Genomic DNA, 22,157 nt, shown 5'->3' on the forward strand with positions numbered 1-22,157 from the left:
TACCCTCATAAAAGATACGATACATTATTTATAACTTCAGAAAACTCAACTGCTACATTGCAAATGTCATAATGTCAAAAATACAAAAGATAAAACCACCTAAAATGACAATAAAAGCCCATATCCATAAAATAACCTACAAAAGACAACACATACATGAAAAAAAACCTAAATAAAACATATAATAAACCTAAATTGACAATTAAAAAAAAAGAGAGAACATGTTTTAAGACTGAACAAAAGTAGACAAATTCAAACCCCCTTTGGCACATCAAGTTAAAATATAAGCAATACATCATCAAGTTTAAACTCAAATTGGTGAATGCAGCAAACAAAAATGCAGTTGACACCTCAGCATCATAATTTTCATAAAATAATTTCAAATTCCTTGTTAAGTAAGCTGACTTCAGGGTGACCTTAACATCATCAATCTACATACATGTCATCAGGCTTGTCTTTTTCGTCTGGATCATCGTAATTTGACGCTGAATACTTGTTCCTCGTTATATGCTTCAACATTCTGAAGTACATAGTAACAATAACATTAAAAAACAATGTATTATTTAATAATAATTTTATGACAAAATTATTTATAACAAACCTCTCAAGAATCTCGGCTTTTTGATTAATTTCACTCGAAGATACAACGGGGTCTGCGTTTTTGGGCATTGAAGCCTGCAGTTGGGATTTCTCTTCCAACCACTGCTCGGCTTTGTTGCATTCAATGTTAACCTGCCGAATAATTGATAAATGACAATTAAAATATTCATACAAACGAGAGTAATTTACTAATTTATTAAAACAAAAGGACTAGAATCATACTGCATCTTTCTCGTTAGCAGGCAGTGATTGTGCAGCTGAACGATATTTATTAATACAATTTGACAAAGTTTTTGTCGCGTGGGCTCGAGCATCTTCTTCCTTGTATCTACTTTCAACATGATCTACCAACTACATTAACATACAAAATTATTTCATATATAAACTATATAACAAACGTTTAGATTTTTTTAACAAAATATACCTTCTTGAGATCCTGCAACCTTCCAGTATAAGCTTGTTCGGTTTCATCATCACCGTCTTCATATAACCAGTCCTCGGTTTCTTGAAGATTTCTGGATATTCCGTCCCTTTCTTCGTCTGTAGCAAAGCTCCGGTACGAACTTAGAAGCTAAATCAAATAAATGTAAAAGTAGAAAGCATTAATAATTGCAATAACTGCAGTGAACGTAATGCTGAGGTGGGAAAATAGGTCAGGTGGCGGGTAGGATTGACCCAAAACACCGTTCTTTCAAAACTTTTGTTATTTTTTATAAGTATGTTATATCTGATTACAAATGGTTATAGATTTTATAGGTCAAAAATACACTTTGGGCAACTTTCGGCCTGTTTGACTTGCTTCCTTTTAGGTAACATTTTTGGTTTGACCCATTAAATATAAAACATAACCCGAATTGATTAATTCATTATCATAAGTGGGTCAAAATTGTCACATGCAAGCAAAATAAATCAAGATTTGACAATACATGAAACCAAAAAAACCGATCCGTAACCGATATAACCAACCCAACCCAATCGTTTCGGTTTTGCACGAAACTGAAAACACCAAAAAAAAAACAAACTAGGCCGGTAACGTGTATATTGTAATAATCAATTAATGACTAATTAAGACAAAATATATTTCCTTTACCCCAAAAAAAAAAAAAAAAAAAAAAACTAAATTTTTTTGGGTCATATTTTTCAACTCAAAAATTTCAAGCCCAAATAGCAAAACTGAAAAACAAAAAACCAAACCTGTAACACAAAAAAAAAAACCGACTTTCGTTTATAAAATTATTGATTATAAATGGTGTAGCCCAAAATATATAAGGCCAAATGTGTAATAATCAATTAATCATTAATTAACAAAAAGAAAATTAGGCCTAAATTCACTATTCTTGGTCTTTTTTTTTCAACCTAAAATTTGGGCCCAAATGGCAAAAAACCAAACTGAATCCACTGTGAAAACTGATAAATCGAACCCAAACGGTTTTCAAAAACCCAAAAACAAACTTTTCGGTTTTTGATTAGATTTGAGCCTAAAACATTCACGCCCCTATTTAATGCAGATCTTTACTGAATCATTTATTCTAAAGAGAAAACATGCCTTGTTGCGTGTGTCATAAACAAAAGATTCGAGTGTGTTCTTCTTTTCTTTAGTTTGTTCTACTTTTACGTCTTGATCTGCCAAAAACCGCTCCATATTTTGAGCCTGCTTTAACTCGTCTATTGTTGTTCCACCATAAATATTTTCAGAAACCGTAACCTGCTGCCTACGTGCCTGTTATTTGTGCACCAAAAATTAAAATTATATGTGCATGATAACGTGAGAACTCAACTGCAACATAAATTCAAGATAATGTAACATATAAAGATTCTATGGTATGATGTTACTTACAGAGTGTGTTGTAGAGGGACCAGACTCAGTGGGTCCACCATTTGACATGTCATTGTCAACCGCCGCTCGTTCTGAATGCGAATGTGAATGCGCATTGTTACTTGAGTAACCTTCGTGTATAATCTGAGACAAGAAATGCAAAGAGAGTTAACTATCGTAAAGAAAAGACGTAGTTTATATTTAAAAAAACTATGTAATTAGATATGCTTACCGAAGCAGATTCTATCATTACAATTCCATGAAGATTTAAGCAGAATTTGACTTTGACCTTGACTTTCTCTGAGGTTGAGAAAGGACCAATCTGGAGAAATATTAACACTTTTTTGTAAAGGCTAAAGACAAAAAGGATTCTCCATAACACAAGCACGCACACATGTGCGTGTGTGTGGCTGTGTCTCTCTATCCCCTGTGATAGAGGTATGGTCTGCCTACATCCCACCCTCCCCAGACCTTACCAATAGCTTTGCTACGTGTGGAATTTTACTGCTGTTGTTGTATGACTAGTCTTTCAATAATAATCTAACTTTTTTATTAATTGAAGGATTCAAGAGGTTTTAACTTTTATGCATTAAGAATATACATTAGGAAACTTTCAACCGGTCTGCTTCCTCTTTTGCCAAAATTTTATTTCATCTTTTTAAATGTTTCAGATAAAACATAACCTAAATCGACCTATTCACAATTAAATAATTCATAACTGCTAACATTATAAAATCACAGGTTCTCACAAAAACTACAAAACACCACCAACTTTGTATACTGAAAACAGTAGAAATGAAGAGCATAGAACTTATAATATCCTTACAGTAAAATGGCTGACTTTAGGTGAAACGCCAAGTGGCAGATCATCCTCGTTGGCATATATAACCTCCAAATGAAAAGTATTACTTCTATGCAATGTAATCATCTTAGTACTTGGAAAGTGATGGCCTTTTGGAAACAACATGCCATTTGGCAGTTTAACGTCTTTATCATCATCTGATTGAAGTCCTATCGCGAAAGGAAATGAATCTTGAACCTACAAATATTAAATAGAAATTAAACGGTGCATGAATCCTCCCTAGCATTAAATATCTCAGTTTGGAAAGTTATAATAGAAAGAAAAATACTTAATTCAAAAAGAAAAAAAAGGCTATAAAAAGAAAAAGAGTAGGCCTGTAAATGAACGGAATGAACACAAAAAGGGCTTGTTAGTGTTCGTTCATTTAACTTTAACCGAACAAATGAATGAACACGAGCACTTAAACAAAAGGATTTTCTTGTTCATGTTCGTTCGTTAAGAAAATTATTGTGTTCATGTTCATGTTCGTTTGTGTTTGTGTTTGTTTGTTAACACTCTAACCAAATGGTTCACGGACTTAAACGAACACAAATGAATATAAATAAACAAATGCAGACGAACGCAAATTATAAGTAAAGATGAATATCCTAACTAAAGTCTAAAATACCATCATCTTCGCAATTACATCTATCATTTATACAAATATATTAAGGGTTTTAAAATATAAAAATCAAATTGAGTTTAAATTAATATTCGTAATAAATAAATTTGAACGAATATTTTATAAAGCATAAAGAAACGAAAAAAAAGTGAACAGATGTAAACGGACATAGTTGATACCTAGATGAACAAAAATGTGTGTTCATGTTCGTTTGTTCATTCATTAAATGAATAAACATTAACGAGGTCGAGCGGTTCACTGAAGGATTGGCTTGATTACAGGCCTAGAAAGTACTGAGCTCTCTCCTTTTTCATGAGTATAAATAACATCATTTTCAAAAATTTACTGACACAAATACGCACAATTTTAACAAAACTAATGAAAAAGGAGTATTATAAACAAACCTGATAGTCTCTAACTTTAAAAGACGGGCTAAGCATTGCGCAATGAAGCGCACATCCTCTAGCAACACACTCACTTGCGTTAAGCGTTCTTCTTGGTTCTTTCCCAAAAAGAGATGTTAATTTCCTCATAATAGCTGGTATGCGGGACCCAGAACCGACAAGCTCAATAGCATATATTTCATGAACATTTATTCCGGCATCATTTACAGCCTTAGCACAAGGAACAGTAACTTTCTCTAACAAGTCTAAACACAGATTCTCAAAATCTTCCCTCTTTATAAACCCTTTGACGTCTTTTTCATCCATTAAACATTCAATATTAAGTGGCGCTTCAGCATTCGCACTTAAAACTTTCTTCAACTTCTCACACGCTGTCCTTAATCTTACACAAGCCCGAGTGTTTGTATAAACATCAATATTGTATTGTTCTTTAAACTTGTCGGCAAAATGGTTAAACAAAACTTCATCAAAATCTCTACCTCCAAGACGATTATCAAAAGCATGAGATAATATTTTCAAGTGCCCGTTTTCAAAAGCTGCAACGGTGACCTGAGTATCACAATGCCCAATATCAACAAACACGACATTTGTAGATCCAGAATCAGAAAAATCATTCTTGTAAATACCATAACCTAATGCAATCGCAGTACAATCATGCACCAATCTCAAAGGTTTCAAACCAGCAATATGTGCAGCATCAAGATACGCGCGTCTTTGCAAATCAGTAAAATAAGATGGAATCCCAATAACGCAATCCGAAACAGCTATTTCAAGATTCTTCTCTGCCATTTGTTTCAGATGCGCAAACAACATGCCCAGAATCTGAACCGGTGTAAACGTGTATCTATCGTTTAAATACCGTAAGTGAATCAAAACACCGCCATTAGAAGCTTCACTAGTCTCAAACGGAAGCATATTAAGATCCTTCTGTACAACCGGATTCCTGTAACTGATTCCAATCAACCTCTTAACCTGAGAAATAGTGGATTTGGGGTTCATCGTGGCAGACGCAGCCCCTGCAGACCCCAAAAACCTTTGCTTCTCACCAAAACTCACAACCGCAGGCGTCTCACGATTCGATTCATCGTTCAACAACACGTCAATCCCACGGTTTCTCGCAGCCGCGATCACACAGTTTTCATTCCCAATATCAAACCCTACCACACTCATTTCCAAATTCTAAACGCCCTGCACAATTTACAACCAACTCTTCGATTCAAATATTCAGATTACGAACACCTAAGGCAAACTAACAAACAATCAGTTCATATACAAAACAACAATCAAGACTTACGTAAACCCGAAGAAAAATAAACAAAAATCACAAACTCCAAAATAAAAACCCAATATTTAAAACATGTAAAAATGTATAAAGATTACAAACTCAAAAAAAAACCCATTTCACAAATTAAAAAAATAATAAAAAAACACAATTCTACAATCACAATTTCCAAAAAAACCGAATTCTACAATTAAGATTTAAGTAAACCCATTTAAAAAAATGAACAGTAATCACAAACTAAAAAAACAAACCCAATTCTTGAATCACAATTTCAAGAAGCACAATCTCAATCGATGAAAACCCATGTATAATAATGCTACTGGTTAATGCTATACATAACCCCTAAGTTAAATCAATGGAATTGAAACAAAACACGTAGAAATGTATACAGAGATTGAAGTGTACCTGATGCCGAGGATCTATAGATGGAGGCTGATTGATCGAAGAAGAAGAAGAAGAAGAAATCCAAATTATTATAATAAAAATAAAAAGTTATTGTTTTTTTAATATTATTTTTGGTTTACTATTTGTTGTGAAAGTTCAACCGTCGATCAAAAGTGAATGATAATAATCAACTAATAAAAGATTATAAAAGATTAAAAGGAATTAAAGATTGTCTTGAGGTTGAGTGTGTAATAAAAAAGCTATTAAGAATTTTAAATTTAGGATAATGTTTACTCTTTTTCTTTTTTAATGTTATGAGAAAAGTTTATATGTTTTTACGATGGATTAACTATCGAGACGGATGTGGTGTGTTTCTGGGTTAAGAGGTTCATTGGGAGTTAACATTTGATAGTTTGAGATGTGTTTTGATTCGTATGTAGTACTTGAATGTGTGGTGCGTGTTGGGACGCGGGGGGTTCAAGACCAGCGTGAAGGAATTTGTAGAGAAACGGTAATAATTATGTTATAAAGATCTTCTAAGTTGCTTGCTTGTGCTATCTGTCATTTAAATGATTTGTAATTATGTTAAAAGTTGTATTTGCCACATAAGAAATATAAAGTCACATTGGCAAGTGGTGCAATGGATTCTTTGCTAGTTCAAAATCTATTATTGTCTAGATGGCAACGAACTGAAATATATATGGAGCACCTACAATCTGACTTTAGATGCCTTATTTTGGGTGCTCTTGATTTTGGATTTTTGAACCCACCCTGGTTCTCGCTTTTATTGAGGATGACTCTACACCAGAATTACATAGCATTGTGAGCCAATCTCTATGTGCTCCTATTAACTCTTTCCAATGATTTAAAATATTGGAATAACGTTGTCAATGACGTCATACTCTGCATCATTATTAAAAATCTTTGAACTTAAATCCAAGTGACCACAAAAATAATTATGTTTTCCCAATGATCTGGCCATATTGTTTTGCCAATTCTAGAATCACCCTTAATTATAATAGACTTTGGTCTCTAAGGGCGCGCAACGGGTTCGTTCGAGAAATAGTCGTCTGGGCCTACTCAGATTGTGATGGTTGGAAGATTCTTTTCAAATTAGCATGTAGATTGTAGCAGTTACAAAACACAAAACTCTACATATATTTCTCGATTGGAAAAACATTATGATTCCTTGTGTATTATAAACTTGTTACGGTAAACAATATTAGTATGTAATAGATAGATCGCATGTGGATTATCTTAAGTTGTTCACTGACTTAGATGTTCCATACAGTTAGTCGGAAAAATTCATTAAGTCAAAAGATGTGGATTGGAAGTCCCAAAGTAATGAGTTGGTAGAGAATCAACTAAGTAAGTAATGTTTTCGTCTGAGTCTATATATACTTAACACTTCAATCAAAATCAAAGATGAAGACTAGAAACTTTCACGCCATCTAAAAAATGCATATAAAATGTGCGCCTTAACATGTATCACACATGTGAATGAGGTATACGTAACCTTATATAAGAATCATGAGAATTGTTTTAGTTTATAATCTGAATCCAGATATATATCCTCATAACCTCATTCGTTACTAAACTAACTAGATGGAATGTCACGCGCATATATCAAATTGACATGGACCTTAACATATACTATTGATCACTGATTGCATTGACGGGAGAATTCATTACTTCCTATGATATTTTAGAGAGTGAAGGGTTACATATTGTCATGTCTTATTCTCACATTGAAAATTGATATCATCATTGTATATCTTCTTCTTGTTTTATTCACCGTGTGTAATTAAACTTTGATACACTCTCGTGTATCTTTCTAACACTTATTAGGATAGTAACTCGTGTTACACACGGTTGATAAAAAAAATTAAACAAGCATTTCAATAGGGTTTAATTTTAAGAAAACAAAACAAAACACTAAAAATAACAAATTTTAAGAAATACAAAATAATAAATGAGAACCAAAATCCATATAGCATTAAATATAGAATATCAATAGGGTAATCAATATGGTAACATATACGGGGTTTTACACCTTAAAATTACACATAATAATTAGTCAAACCAGATGTTATTAACATAAAATAACAATTTACATGATTAATTGTTTTCTAACACTATACAAAAAGCATTTCAAGTTGGAAGAATTACGTTTACCATCCAGACTTACATTAGAAAGTTCATATGCCTTTTGAATTGCAGTATCACACAGTGTTTGAACTTCTCTTACTAAGGGGCATTCAGAAACATGTAAAAAAGAATTCATCAGGTGGCAAAATAATCAAATTATTTGAAATAAATGAAGCTTCAACCAGTTTAAAGTAAGATTTGATGCTTTTTCAAGAAACATGCACTACATAACTAATGATGACTTTATTAAGATACACAATTATATGCATGTTAAAAAAAAAAATTCTTTGTTGATTAAGCATTGTACACAAAGTTGTAACATAAGAATCTTCAATTCATATATCAAAATGATATGTGTCATGTCAAAAATAAAAAATAAAGAAAATAAGAATGACATCTAAAACCTGAAGATCAAAGCACTAATACAAAAGTTATGCAAGATATCAAAGACAACTACATGCAACAAAAAAACATATTCTCTTGTCCGTAATAAACTACTTAAGAACTAAAAATTATCATCCTATTAAGACTATTAAAAACCATCTTATTATATATTTGGACAAACCTGATGTGAAGAGATAGAATTAAAAAAGCTACATCCAATAAACATTGCTTGAATATGATCTGAACCTTTCTCTCAAATTGTCATCATCAACAGGCAAAAACCAAGAAAAAATCAACGGGAAAAAATATTAGTTCTAACCTTTAATATTCAAGGAACACCCATAAAGCCATACATCAATATAAAGAACAAAAATATGAAGACAGAATTACAAATTTTGTCCTTTAAAAAAAGCCAAATTACGGTTCGTGTCCTTTTTTTAGTTTCCTTGCAGGCGGTGTACTTTAAACTTTTTTTCCTACACGTTATGTCCTTTACGCTAACTGGGTTAGAAAAACTCAGTTAAATGCCCTCACGTGAGGCGCATGTGAGGGCATTTTTGTCTTTTCGTCTACCCTGCAACTTCAACTTCTTCCTCCTCTTTTCTTCTTCATTTTTGTATGACTCTCTCTCTTTCTCCCTCCCCCCCCCCCCCCCTTCTCTCTCTCTCTCTCTGTTTAAACCACCACCACACCATTAACGGCCACCGGAGACCATGTTACTCGCCACCACCACACCAAATCAACCACCACGCCTCCACCATATACCCAGCACCTGCAACCTGGCCCGCCGTGATCCCCTCCACGTCATCTACATCATCATCACCACCACAGCCGATTTTCCGACAAGGAGATCGATGACTGCACTGGTGGTGGTCAGATGATTCGGTTGAGCAAATAGATGTGTTTCCAACACCGATTTCTAACATAATTTGTACACTCAATTACACCATCTCAACAGCCGCAACATAGATCTAGGGTTTTCAGATCTAATCTTGATTTTTCTAATTTCTGGATGTATAAATAGAAAGCCTCCAAACACAAAACGAACTTCGGTTTCCAGCTGCTAATCTTTGAAGCATTCATCAATTGGAGATTCTATGACATTGAGCTTTAGGCATTCATAAAAAATCATGAGCTTCGATGAATGGAAAATTGAAGATTGCTAATCTTAGGGTTCCAGGAGGTGGAGATGTAGTTGTTGGTCTTGTGTGGAGGTGCGGTGGTGGCGGCTGGTAGCAGAGGTGGGTGACGGTGGTGGAGGTCAATGTGGTGGTAGTGGTTGGTGGCGGAGCTGTGGTGGTGGCAGAGCCGAAAATGAAGAAGAAAAGAGGAAGAAGAAGTTGTTGTTGCAGGGTAGACGAAAAGACAAAAATGCCCTCACATGCGCCTCACATGAGGGCATTTAACTGAGTTTTTCTAACCCAGTTAGCGTAAAGGACATAACTTGTAGAAAAAAAAAGTTTAAAGTACACCGTCTGCAAGGAAACTAAAAAAATGACACGAACCATAATTTGGCTTTTTTAAAGAACAAAATTTGTAATTCTGTCAAAAATGAATAAGGAAGGAATATATAGAAGAAGTACTTTTCTTTAAAGGAAAATCTTTAAATCGTTCCAATGTGAAGGTAAATCTTTAAATCTTTTAAAAATAAAACATACCTCTTCCGAATTAATAGTGACCATGTGAGGAGTAACATTTCTATCATAAGTAACTGGTCGACTGCAATAAAAACACAAAGCTATATAAACATTTGCTAAAGATGTAAGCTAAAAACAACCAATAAATATACAAAAATGTAAATAAATAATACATGCATAAAGATCTAAGCTAAAACCAACCAATAGTTAATAATCATTTAAGAACACGAGATTCGTAAATATTAAAATAATTACATGCCATCATATTCGTAATTATTCAAATGTGTTTGTGAGAACAACTGAATTGAAAATAACTAACAAAAAAAAAGACCTAACTTAACAAACTAATATATAACTCGAAACTGGAGAAACTGGAACCCGGCAACCTAAGATTTGATGAAATTGAACCCTAATAACACATCTGGTTGTGAGAACGACTGAATTGAAACGTATAACAAATTAGAATATAATTGAATTGAATAAAATTACCTGAATTAAAAAACTAATCTGACAAACAAAAGGAAGCGATTGAAACCTGGAAACCAAAGAGTTGAGGAAGAAGATGGATTACTTTCAAATTGTCGATCGAAATTCATGAATAGCATATGAAGATACACCATTGCAAGTGACAACGACTGGTGGAACGAACGAAAATTTTAAGTGTCATATTTAACTAAAATAGAATTAAATTTATTAGATAAATAGGTGGAAATGATAAAAATTGAAATTAAATGAATTGGAAACTTACGTGGACATATTAGTTGAATGATACGTGGATACATTGTTTTGCTTTAATAGTGTAGTAGGATGTTATATAATTATCAAACTGCTGCTTTCGCTAAACAAATCTAAAAATTTGTACATGTTTTTCGATCTTGATAGTTATCAATTTGTCTTTCACTAATACCATCTATCATTTAGTAGAGGAAACTGTTATATTCTTGTCTCATCAAGCCTTCTAGTGATGAGTAATGTAGTCTTACTAGTGATCACCACTTTATACTATCGCTAATTTTGGTAGTGATCATCTCTGTTGTCTCCAACTAAGTCGGGTTCATACATATTTCCCTAATCTTGTTAGGGATCAGTACTCACAAAAATACAACACCAAAAGTTTTATGAAAGATAAAGATAAATAGACTTTAAAGCTCATTTTACGACTAAAGAAGTATTTCCCTATAACTTTTAAATATAAGTTCTTTTATGAGAAGAATGACCATTTCATAATAGACCATTTACATAAGAACAGAAATTTAAACTTTATCTACCCTTTTTAAACTACAGTGTTTTTCGTATCATTTGATTAACTGTCATTTACAAAAACATCAAAGTTGACCACTTCTTTGATTCTATCAACCAATGTTTTAAACGCGTTGAACATGTTTTTAAAACGTGGACTCATGTAAATGCACCAATGCTTTACTCTTTGGTCAATGTGTATGTGTTGCATATTCAAGACTTCAAAATGAGAACTCTTGTGGCTCGCGGTGTTGTCAAACCATGCATCACATGATCTAAGAATCTTTCAACATTGACTTAATGCACCATATCTTGTTTTGAGCTCAACGTACATCACATGGTCAATCTTTATATTACTCTACATCGATTGCGTACCTGACCAAACCTCATTGACGAAAATGCACATTACCCTTGTTATTTCAATGTAATATATGTTTGGCACAGAGAGAATGGGTGACCACACCATCTAAACAAATTAGGATGGGAGATCCAGTATATAGAAGCAAACAAAAGTCGTGTCTGTCAGAAAAGAAATACAAAGTTGTACTGGAAAGCAGTGTAATGAATTCTTTGCTTCAACGGGAAGTTTAACATTAAAACGACATCAGCAGTCCGAAACATGTATCACATCTTCCATTTTCAACTCAACTCAACTCAAATCATACAATACAAACAGATAAAAACTTAGCACATGTTCATGTAACTCATTAGTTTAGTTTCTTTAACATACACGGACGGTACAACATGATTTTTCTCGAATATTCGGTATATAAAATAAAAATAAAAATAAAAATGAATAAGAAATATAACAGAACGTTAAACCCATATAATAATGGATAGTAGAGTTCCTCTCCTAGAACTACTATAGATAGATATCAAAACCTGAATTTAGGTTCCACATCCATTGCCCAAGAAAACTTTGCCAATAATGACTTATTAAATATCTGCATCAAATTCAAATAATTTCTGTTTCATAATATTCTTCAACAAATAATATACGGGTAAATAAGTAAGTTTACCTTCTCGATGGGGACTTCATTACGCTTGCACCATGCGACGGTTATTCTAGGATCAAGATAATTGATTTTTGAAGTACCCAAAGCAACTGTTTTCAAATCTTCTTTGGTTTCTTTATCACGCTCCATTTTCTCAATTTTAGCATTAGTTTGATCAATCTTTTTCTGTAATCTGCATATTTAAATTATAGCTAATATCAGAAATTACAACTATTATGATTATATGCAATTATGATCGAAAAAGTTTAGTGGCATTACGCTTCAGGGTTCATATTTCTCTTTATCTTTCCATCAGAACCCTTTAATGGCGGTTTCCCTTTCTTTGCACGAGCCAAATCAGTTTCCAATTCTTCTAAAACACCCTACAATGAAATATTAACAAAATATAGCATGTTTACATAAAGAAATAAATATAGCATGCATTATATTATAGTTAAGGAAAAGTAACAAAGAGTAACCTTTAACTCTTCAATTTTCTCATTCAATCTCGTCATTTGTGCACTATGAGACTTTGAAACACTACGTTGATGATTACAAATAATTGCAACCTACAAAACATAATGCATGAAATTAATATTAGGTGACGTAAATGTAAAATGAACCAATTTATAAAAGGATATTAATTCAACCTCCTTATTTGCTTGGTTGTATATGACTACATTTTCAGCAACATTCCCACCCTTCAAGCCCTTATTTAACTGCAACCAGCAAAAAACATAACACCCAAATTTAACTTTAGCCAAACAAACGATCGAACATGAACAATTGAACGAACGGAGTTTTCTTGTTCGTGTTCATTTATGTACGTTCGCTAACAGTGTAAGAACGATTCACAACTTAACCGAACACACATGTACCAACATTAATAAATATAATTGAGCGAACACCAAATAAAAGTAAATGTGAACATCAATTTGTTGAGCCTAAAAAATTAACACAACTTGACTAAATTTGGATATGAGGGTCTCATCGGAAGCAACCTCTCTATCCTCCCAGCCTCTCTAGACCCAACTAATAGCATTGCTTTTGGCAAGATATCTTCTGGGTATGGTCATTGTTGTTGTTGACAAAATTTTAACATGTGATACTTTATTTTCATAATTACATAAAATTAGACTACATGTTAATAGGCCTAAACGATTTAAATGAATATAAACACGAATGAACTTATACAAATGTCCACTAACAAACATACACAAATGTTCACAAACATAAATGAACAGACAAGACATTTGTTCATATGCGCTCATTTAAAAAAAATGTTCGTTGGTTTATTAAATAAATTAACATAAATGAATTAACGAGACATTCGTCCATGTGCGTTCATTTTAATTATTAAAAATTTTTTTTGTTTGTGTTCGTTCATTTATTGAATAAACAAACCTTCACGAACATACATGAACAAAAGAGACATTCGTCTGTGTGCGCTTGTTTAAATAAAAGAACAAAAAATGTTGTTCGTGTCCGTTCGTTTGTTAAATAAACAAACATAAACAAACTTGCTGTCAAACGATTCGCTGAGCGTTCGGTTTGTTTACAGGCCAAGACATAACCCTAGATTTCATAACAATGCTACTATTATTATTAAAGTTAGTATATGCATGTTACCATTTCATCCAATGTGATGGATGCATTATATGTACGGAAAACTTTAGCTGTAAGCTCAGGCATAAGTGTCTTTAAATGAGCATTTAACGTACTCGTATCCAGCTTGTCAAAAAGATCTTCATTACCCTTCTTTCCTGTTCATTTATAAATTAATTCAGTAAAAATGTTTGAAATAATCTAATGAAAAAAGTCAACATAAAGTCAACTGACCTATTCGAAAACTGTTGAATTGCTTTAAATACCGGAAGCTCGACTTCAACCTCGTTCTGGTATCGTATGGAATCTTTACCAAGAAAGTCAAACTGGCATCAAAAAATTCAACATTATTTAATATTTAACTATACTTTTAGAAAATATCTAGTTATGTAATTCTGTTAAAGTTATAATATGAAAAAGAAAACCGTGCCTTCAGGATGTTTGGAGGCTGTGGTTCAACATTTTCTACTTTCAATGTGCAACAGCCGACTGTATCAGCCTCGTCATCATCCTGCAACAATAAATACATAGTATGATTCTTTTGATTAACTTATATGTCATTTTCAAGATAATTAAAAGATAAAAAAGGCAAAAATGACCTTCTCATTTCCTGCCCTGAGTGCTAGTTTATCAATAAGATATGTAGCCACTGCAACCTGTCTTTTTGTCACATCCTTATTTCCAAAATCTTTAGTGTAAGCTTTCCTGATGCCGTCTATACGATTCTATAAAAATAAACATTATTACAAAAGTTAAACTGTTTCAGTCACAATATAACTTTTTAACATTATTTTGACTTACCTTTAATGACCTTGCTTTCTCGTATTTTTTTATATCACTTTGACCCTTAAGCGCACTGCTGGCAGCTAAAAACACGTACTTGAAATCCTTTCCGTTTATTGGATCGTACCAATACGCCAACCAAGTTACAGTATTATCATGCCTAACTTCTTTCCAGCTGCCAAGCATTAATAAACCGGGTTTTCAGAAAAAATCAAACAGAAAGAAGATACAAAAATGAAAAACAAAAAAAAACGTCACAGTCAAACCTTTCACCAGGAATTGGACATTCTGGAATTGGAGCACCCTTCCCAATATTAATTGTAATGTCACTTGGATGGATACGCTTCTTCAGTTTTCCCATCTAATATTTTAATAAAAATAAATTATTATTTAGCACTAATTGTCAAAAACGCCCTAAAAGTTAAAATCTTTCATTTAAAAAAGAAGGGTAACGCTGTCATTAGCACCTTGGGATGCTCCCCACGACCTCTAAATAACCCGGGCGGCTCAACTCGAAAGTTTCCAACCTGCACCATTAGTATTACTTAATAATTAAATATTTAACTAATTAATAAAATAAAGACGAAATAAGAGTGGAAATTACCTTCTCTTTGACACCATCAACTATGGCCCACATATATTTCTCCTCAAGTTTCATCTTTTCTTCTTTTATAGCCTTCTTCTCCTGCCACACATTTGCTTTTAATTTAACTATCACATTTATTTTTTATACAAAATCATAATGGTTATTTAATCATAACTTACTTCTGTACTCATTTGTTTTTTCTTCTCTTTTTCACGCTGATGCCAATCGTATATTGGCTTGAAATCACAGTCTTCTAGATTCTGAATCGTGTGGTTCTTTCCTAGCAACTTCCGCCAATCATTCCAGAAGTTTTGTTTAAACACCGGTTTAGTCATGTAATCAGTATCTAACATCACTGCAAACATAGTTGCAACCTGTAACATTGAACAATGATGCAATATTATTAAATCACAATCACAGTGTCTTGTTCGTTCATTTATGTTCCGGAGTGTTCGTTTGTGTTTGTACATATACGATTGTTTAAGTTTGTTAGTTTGTATATTCATTTAAATTTCTAGGTCCATTACAATTTAGTTTACTTTTATAAAATCAAAATATCACTTACTACAACTAAGTCTAGTCTTATTAAATTTATGGGTGCAATAGATTGATCAATGTTCACAGTTACTTTCAATTGGTGTTTGCTCAATTATGTTCATTCAACAGTATCCAGTTGTGTTGTTTGTTTACGTTCATGAACCATCCGTTTCTACTGTCAATAAACGAACATAAACGAATACAAACATGTTCTTTTCCTTGAACACAAAAAAACTTCGTTTAAGTGTTCGTGTTCGTGTTCGATCGTTTGTTTGGTTAAAATTGAACGAACGAACATGAATATACCCCGTTTGTGTTCGTTCAGTTCGTTTACAGGCCAGGCCTATAAACTTTTATATATAACTAGTGATGACAAAACTTATACTAACACAGTAATAAAGTAGTATCTTTCTATAAACGAATTTAGGAGATTTAAAGCTTTAAAATCATGTTTTGATTACTTTCAGCCCATTTGACATGTTTCCTGCTTGGCCCATTATAAATATAGCACCGCCCAAACCCATTATAAACAAATGGGTCATAAAAGAATAAAAAGCCATTGAAAAAAAAAGGATTGAAAATATTGACCTCCTCTTGTTCGGGAGTCAAATCAACAGGCTTTCCCTTGTAAAGCATCTTAATCCCATGAGGGTTATATGGCGGTGGAAAAATCACACCATTATGAACCAAAGTTGTCCACTTTTTCCCTTCACCGGATCCAGGTGGCACCTTTGACGACTTTGAGTATTTTGACTTTTTCTCCACCTTCTTAGACTTCTTGAAAGTTGTCTTTGATGAAGAATTAACTTTAATCACCTTCTGTTTAACAACAGATGACGATGATGATTTACTACCAGATGCGGTTTGATTCTTCATTCTTTGAGATATAGGAACATGATCATTCTCATCATCTGAATCAGAAAGCTTCGGCTTTTTAACCGATGACTGACCCGATAGTCTCTCATCATTTGAAGGTCGTTTATTCAAACCAACATTCGCTTTTTTGTCAATTTGATTACTATCTTTTGAAATAAAACCATTTTGCTTAACTCTCGATGATAACGGCTTATCATCATCGGAATCATCACTTTTCTTGACAGAAGGTCCCACAGATGTGAACTTTGAAGATAACGGTTTTTCATCATCAGAATCTTCGTTTTTCACCTGCGGTTTTGGGCGTTGAGATGTAGTTATAACAGGTCTTGTTACCACTTGGTCGGAGTTTCTTTGAGGTGCAGGTGAGATTCTAGAACTCAGAGGTTTGTCACCTGGGCGCTGAGATGTAGTTATAACAGGTCTTTTTATCACATGGTCGGAGTTTCTTTGAGGCACAGTAGATATTCTAGAACTCAAAGGTTTTTCATCTTCAGAATCCTCTCTGTCGCTTGCTTGTTTAGCAGGAGGTTTAGTGGAGGTGGAAGGTTTCTCCTGCCTGACGATTGAAGTTGACTTTTGTTGACTAGCAGGCCTAACTTTATCAGCAGTTGTGGACCTTTTGAAATTCAAGGGTTGACCTGTGTCGCTTGCTTGTTTAGCAGGAGGTTTAATGGAAGCGGAAGGTTTCTCCTGCCTGACGATTGAAGTTGACTTGTGTTGACTAAGAGGCCTTACTTTGTCAGCAGTTGAAGACCTTTTGAAAACCAAGGGCTTATCATCTTCATCAGAAGAACAATTCATTTTCTGTCAAGTTGTTGTCATGTACCACTTAATCTCCAAATAACTTGGATTTGCAGCTTCAAGAGAATAAATATTGAATTTCAAATAAAAGAATTTTCTACAATGAATTCTGCAGCCAAAATATTACAATTAATAATCAATACTTGCTTTCATTTCGTTAACTTTAGAGATAGCAACACGCATGCAATAAACATAACAAATGCTCAACAACATTAAATACCTATACCAAATCCAATTTCACAAAATGAAAATTTGAAATCGGAAGAATACACATAGATGCTAGTCTCCTAACACTTAAAAAGAAGCAGTGACATGCTACTCGCCTAGGGTTAATAAAATACTACATTAACTAGTGTCCAAATGTCTAAATTTCATGCTAAACATTAACCATTCAAAAGGCTCTTTCATTTTGCAGACAGAAGATTACTATCAAAGATCAATACTTGCTTCCAATTTGGTTAATTTTAGAGAATTAGAAACACACATGCAACAAACTTAACAAAAGCTTCTTCAGTTTAGAACATTATCATCTCTATAAATACCAAATAGCAGCATCATTCAACACCTATATCGAATCCAAAACTCACTTTCACAAAACGACAATTTGAAATCAAAAGCATACACATAAATGCTAGTCTCCCAACACATCAAAATAAACTAGGTCATTAATTAGTGCACAAATGTCTAGAATTCATCCTAAAACACACAAACCAACAATCACAAACCAAAACAATATATCTTCTCACAATCCAACCGCATAAAAAGCCAAATCCACGTCACATTCAATTAGGTTTGCATTAAACCACTCACTTTCAACCTCTTTTTTTCAAAATTAGCGTCTGATTTCCCAAACCCACATCACATTCAATTAGTTTAACACTATCCTAATCAAATTAAACTTGTTATTCAAAGTTAGCATCCAATTTCACAAACCCACGTCACATTCAACTAGTTTAACATTATCCTAATCAAACTAAATTTCTTTTCCAAAACTAGCATCGAATTTCGCAAACACGCATCACATACAACTAGTTTAATACTATCCTAATCAAATTCAACTTGTTATTCAATATTAGCATCCGATTTCACAAACCCACATCACATTCAATTAGCTTAACACTATCCTAATCAAATTCAACTTGTTATTCAAAATTAGCATCCGATTTCATACACCCGCATCACATTCAGCTAGTTTAACACTATCCTAATCAAATTAAACTTCTTTTTTTTTCAAAATTAGCATCCGAATTCACAAACCCACATCACATTCAGCTAGTTTAACACTATCCTAATAAAATTAAACTTCTTTTTTCAAAATTAGCATCCGATTTCAAAAACCCACATCACATTCAACTAGTTTAACATTACCCTAACCAAATTAAACCTATTTTTAAAAATTAGCATCCAATTTCCCAAACCCACATCACATTCAACTAGTTTAACATTACCCTAACCAAATTAAACCTATTTTTCAAAATTAGCATCCTATTTCAAAAACCCACATCACATTCAACTAGTTTAACATTACCCTAACCAAATTAAACCTATTTTTAAAAATTAGCATCCGATTTCCCAAACCCACATCACATTCAACTAGTTTAACATTACCCTAACCAAATTAAACCTATTTTTCAAAATTAGCATCCGATTTCAAAAACCCACATCACATTCAACTAGTTTAACACTATCCTAACCAAATTAAACTTCTTTTCCAAATTTAGCAAACCCGCATCACATTCAATTGGGTTTAACATTATACCAACCAAATTAAACTTGTTATTCAAAATTAGTATCCAATTTCACAAACCCACATCACATGCAATTGGGTTTAACATAATACCAACCAAATTAACATTCTTTCTCAAAATTAGCCTCCGATTTCAAAAACCCACAATTATTAACAACGTCTAAAGCTATATCTAACGAAACCAAGCTGTAAAAAAAACGTGGGTGTTATTAAAGATTCGAACTTTAACTATTATGTTATCCAAATTACAAGGTTGATATACAGAACAGAGGTCGTACCAGGTGACGGTGGAACCCTAGATCCGGTAGCGTTGGTCGATGAAAGATTGGGTTGGGTTGCCGTCGAGAGGTTAGGAAGGAATTTGGATAGAGAAGAAAGAAAAGGTTGGTCTTATTATTCGGGTCAGAAATCTTCAGTTTCGGGTCAGCTTGATTGATGATGATATCTAGGGCTTAATCGGTTACACAACATCCAATAGGACCTTTACACGTCACCTGGTTTGTTGTAGATTCATATATGGGCCGGGCCGGGCCGGTAAAGGCCTTTTCAAATCAAATATTAGCTGTGGGCTGAGCAACTATTGGGCCTAACCAATTAATCCATGAAACCGGCCTAACCCGACTCAAGACCGTCTCACATACATAGTTATAGAAAAACCGGTTCCTGACCCGACGCGGCGGTTCTTACTCATAACCGGATCCAACCATATCTTACCCGCGGGTACGTACCAGGCTTTGGGTTTCTCCCCGGAACTATACCTGGAACCAGTTCTTACCTGGACCCGGTTTTGACTTTTGTTGACCATACCCGGAGCCAGTTCCTACCCGATTCCGGTTATTGAAAATACCCTATTCGGTTTTCGTCTGGATCCTTAATACATATTGTGATTGGGTTTGGTTTGGTTTGGTTTGGTTTGGTTTGATTCGAACCGACTTGGGTCCCAACTCGACGACACTAAGACTGACCTACTTGTCTGTAAATGGTTTGGTCATCGAGTTTGTTTGATAACCTATAAATGGTTTGCGTGCAGGTAATAGAATATTTAATTATTTAAATTTATGCATCATTTAATTAATAGAATAAATTTATAAGCTACCTAATTTTAAATTTACTATTTAGTAAATCCTAATGTCCTATAACGAGGCTTATTGATAAAAATTGAGGGATGAAAAGGGTTTTGCAAGGTGTAAGGTTATAGAACTAAAAACAACAAATAAGTTTTTGCATCACTCAAGTTTTATTATCGAATCCCATAGAAGTGAAAAACAGAACATAAATATGTAGGCCACCCGTAGTGGGCTCAATGTTTGGGCGAAAAAGTGCGAAAACACCCCCCCCCCCCTCCCCCGAGATTTTAGGGGCAATAGGGGGGTATTTATCGTCATTTGTGTTTAAATATCATAATAAAATAATACAAGTGACTGTTGAACGGTCAAATTTAAAAAAATAAAATAATTTAAACAACATATATATATATATCCCTTCTTCTCAAAACTAATATCCATTTCATACACTACACATAACCAAATTCTTCAAAAATACAACGAAAATGAAGCCTATAAACAACCCGAACCAACCGAACCACCCATTCCCTTCTTTCGGTCAATTCCACGGTTCGCAAAACCAACTGAACGTAAACATGCAACGGAACCAAAACACCCGAAACCAACCGAACCAAAATTTTCTGTTTGCTTTTGTCGACCCGAACCTAAACATGTATGCTAACTACCTCACGCCGGTGTTCGGGTCTACCCAACCGGAGCCGAAGACTCAGACGACACGGGCCTCCAGTTCAAGCCAAAAGTTGGCCCGTAAACACAAAAAAAAAAACAACCGGGTGAGCCGATGGTGCAACGAGATCCATGCAGACAATGGACCGAGAAGGAGTAAGTAGCCCTCGCAAGGGTTTGGATCGTCGTTTCGGAGGATCCCGACATTGGTAAGTTTTTTAATATTAACTATTTATATAACTTTATTTAGTGTTTATTAAAAATGTATACTAATTGTAAATAATTTTAATTTGTAGTTAACTTTCAAGCCGCTGGAATATTTTGGAGGAAAGTATTTGAAGCTTGGCTTTCGCTAACGGATAAACCCAAAGACCACTGGGGTAGAGAAGCGGTTCAAGCTCACTGAAAGGGCCTTAATTCCGATCGCCAAAAATTTGTCGGGATATATAACCGCTTGCGCGGGGACGGTTTGCGTAGTGGTCAGAACGACGCCGACATCCAATCCCAAGCGTTAAGCGACTTTCGATCTCAAGGGCACACCGAAGGGCGACTGGGGAAAGCATTCAAGCATTTAAAATGTTGGGAAAAACTAAGGCTATGCGCGAAATGGAATGAGGCACCCACCGTTTCGGTCACTCGACAAGCCGGCATATCATCTCGGCCTTCAAAAAAGCCGAGGACATCGTCCTCGACAAATCTGAGCGCACCAAACACACCCTCCGATGCTCGTAACTTTAACCTCGTTGAAGAAAATGACGCGGTTAATTTAGACGACGACGACCAAGTACATAAGTTGGCTCGACCCCGCGGAGAGTAAGAAAAAATAATACAAATAAAGGGAAGGGTTCGTCGTCATCACGGTTCAATACGGCGGCCAGAGAAGAAGTCGAACATCTAAACGAGGTGTTCGGATCGCTTCGAAACACATGCTGTGGGAATGGGAAACGACATGAAAGCATCCAACCAATATCACGGAATGCTAGCCCAGACACTTCAACTACGACAAATGAAAGAAGACTACGAATCCCTCAAAGCGGACGTGTTACACGAAGATGCCGCATTATTGCAACGACGACGAGTTGAAATAATGCACGAATATTATGGTTATTTTTTTTGTTATGTATATTTTTGTATTTCTTT

At 34.2% G+C, this 22,157-nt stretch overlaps 2 protein-coding genes across 2 annotated transcripts; both read right to left on the bottom strand.

Annotated features, from left to right (window-relative positions):
- Positions 1–260: 260 nt before the first annotated feature.
- Positions 261–5,513, bottom strand: LOC143554519 (heat shock 70 kDa protein 16-like). Its single transcript, XM_077044250.1, has 9 exons — positions 4,284–5,513; positions 3,243–3,455; positions 2,649–2,738; positions 2,438–2,560; positions 2,147–2,320; positions 1,025–1,171; positions 823–951; positions 602–732; positions 261–520 (listed from the first exon to the last, which is right to left on the bottom strand). Exons 1-9 carry the CDS (start codon positions 5,451–5,453, stop codon positions 427–429), a joined length of 2,271 nt encoding a protein of 756 aa, XP_076900365.1. The 5' UTR covers positions 5,454–5,513; the 3' UTR covers positions 261–426.
- Positions 5,514–12,188: 6,675 nt separating this feature from the next.
- On the bottom strand, positions 12,189–19,589 carry LOC143554520 (DNA topoisomerase 1 beta-like). The gene is made up of 16 exons (XM_077044251.1): positions 19,566–19,589; positions 16,452–17,649; positions 15,506–15,700; positions 15,345–15,425; positions 15,208–15,267; positions 15,007–15,101; positions 14,759–14,915; positions 14,557–14,682; positions 14,388–14,468; positions 14,188–14,283; positions 13,982–14,110; positions 13,003–13,071; positions 12,832–12,921; positions 12,632–12,735; positions 12,377–12,545; positions 12,189–12,301 (listed from the first exon to the last, which is right to left on the bottom strand). The coding sequence occupies exons 2-16, from the start codon at positions 17,538–17,540 to the stop codon at positions 12,233–12,235; spliced, it is 2,610 nt and encodes an 869-aa protein (XP_076900366.1). The 5' UTR covers positions 17,541–17,649; positions 19,566–19,589; the 3' UTR covers positions 12,189–12,232.
- Between the last annotated feature and the right edge of the window lie 2,568 nt (positions 19,590–22,157).

Source organism: Bidens hawaiensis, unplaced genomic scaffold (genome assembly GCF_021521415.1).
Source record: "Bidens hawaiensis isolate Kalapana, Puna unplaced genomic scaffold, B.hawaiensis_p1.1 tig00017719_1, whole genome shotgun sequence".
Lineage (NCBI taxonomy): Eukaryota > Viridiplantae > Streptophyta > Magnoliopsida > Asterales > Asteraceae > Bidens > Bidens hawaiensis.

Excerpts from the sequence above, each read along its gene's own strand:
- LOC143554519 (XM_077044250.1), bottom strand. The coding sequence starts at position 5,453 with ATGAGTGTGGTAGGGTTTGATATTGGGAATGAAAACTGTGTGATCGCG. Across the intron at positions 2,739-3,242 it reads CTAAAGTCAGCCATTTTACT|ATTGGTCCTTTCTCAACCTC; the intron begins GTAAGGATATTA and ends ATATTTCTCCAG. Across the intron at positions 521-601 it reads AAAGCCGAGATTCTTGAGAG|AATGTTGAAGCATATAACGA; the intron begins GTTTGTTATAAA and ends TATGTACTTCAG.
- LOC143554520 (XM_077044251.1), bottom strand. The coding sequence starts at position 17,540 with ATGAATTGTTCTTCTGATGAAGATGATAAGCCCTTGGTTTTCAAAAGG. Across the intron at positions 15,701-16,451 it reads TGACTCCCGAACAAGAGGAG|GTTGCAACTATGTTTGCAGT; the intron begins GTCAATATTTTC and ends TCAATGTTACAG. Across the intron at positions 12,302-12,376 it reads ATGAAGTCCCCATCGAGAAG|ATATTTAATAAGTCATTATT; the intron begins GTAAACTTACTT and ends AATTTGATGCAG.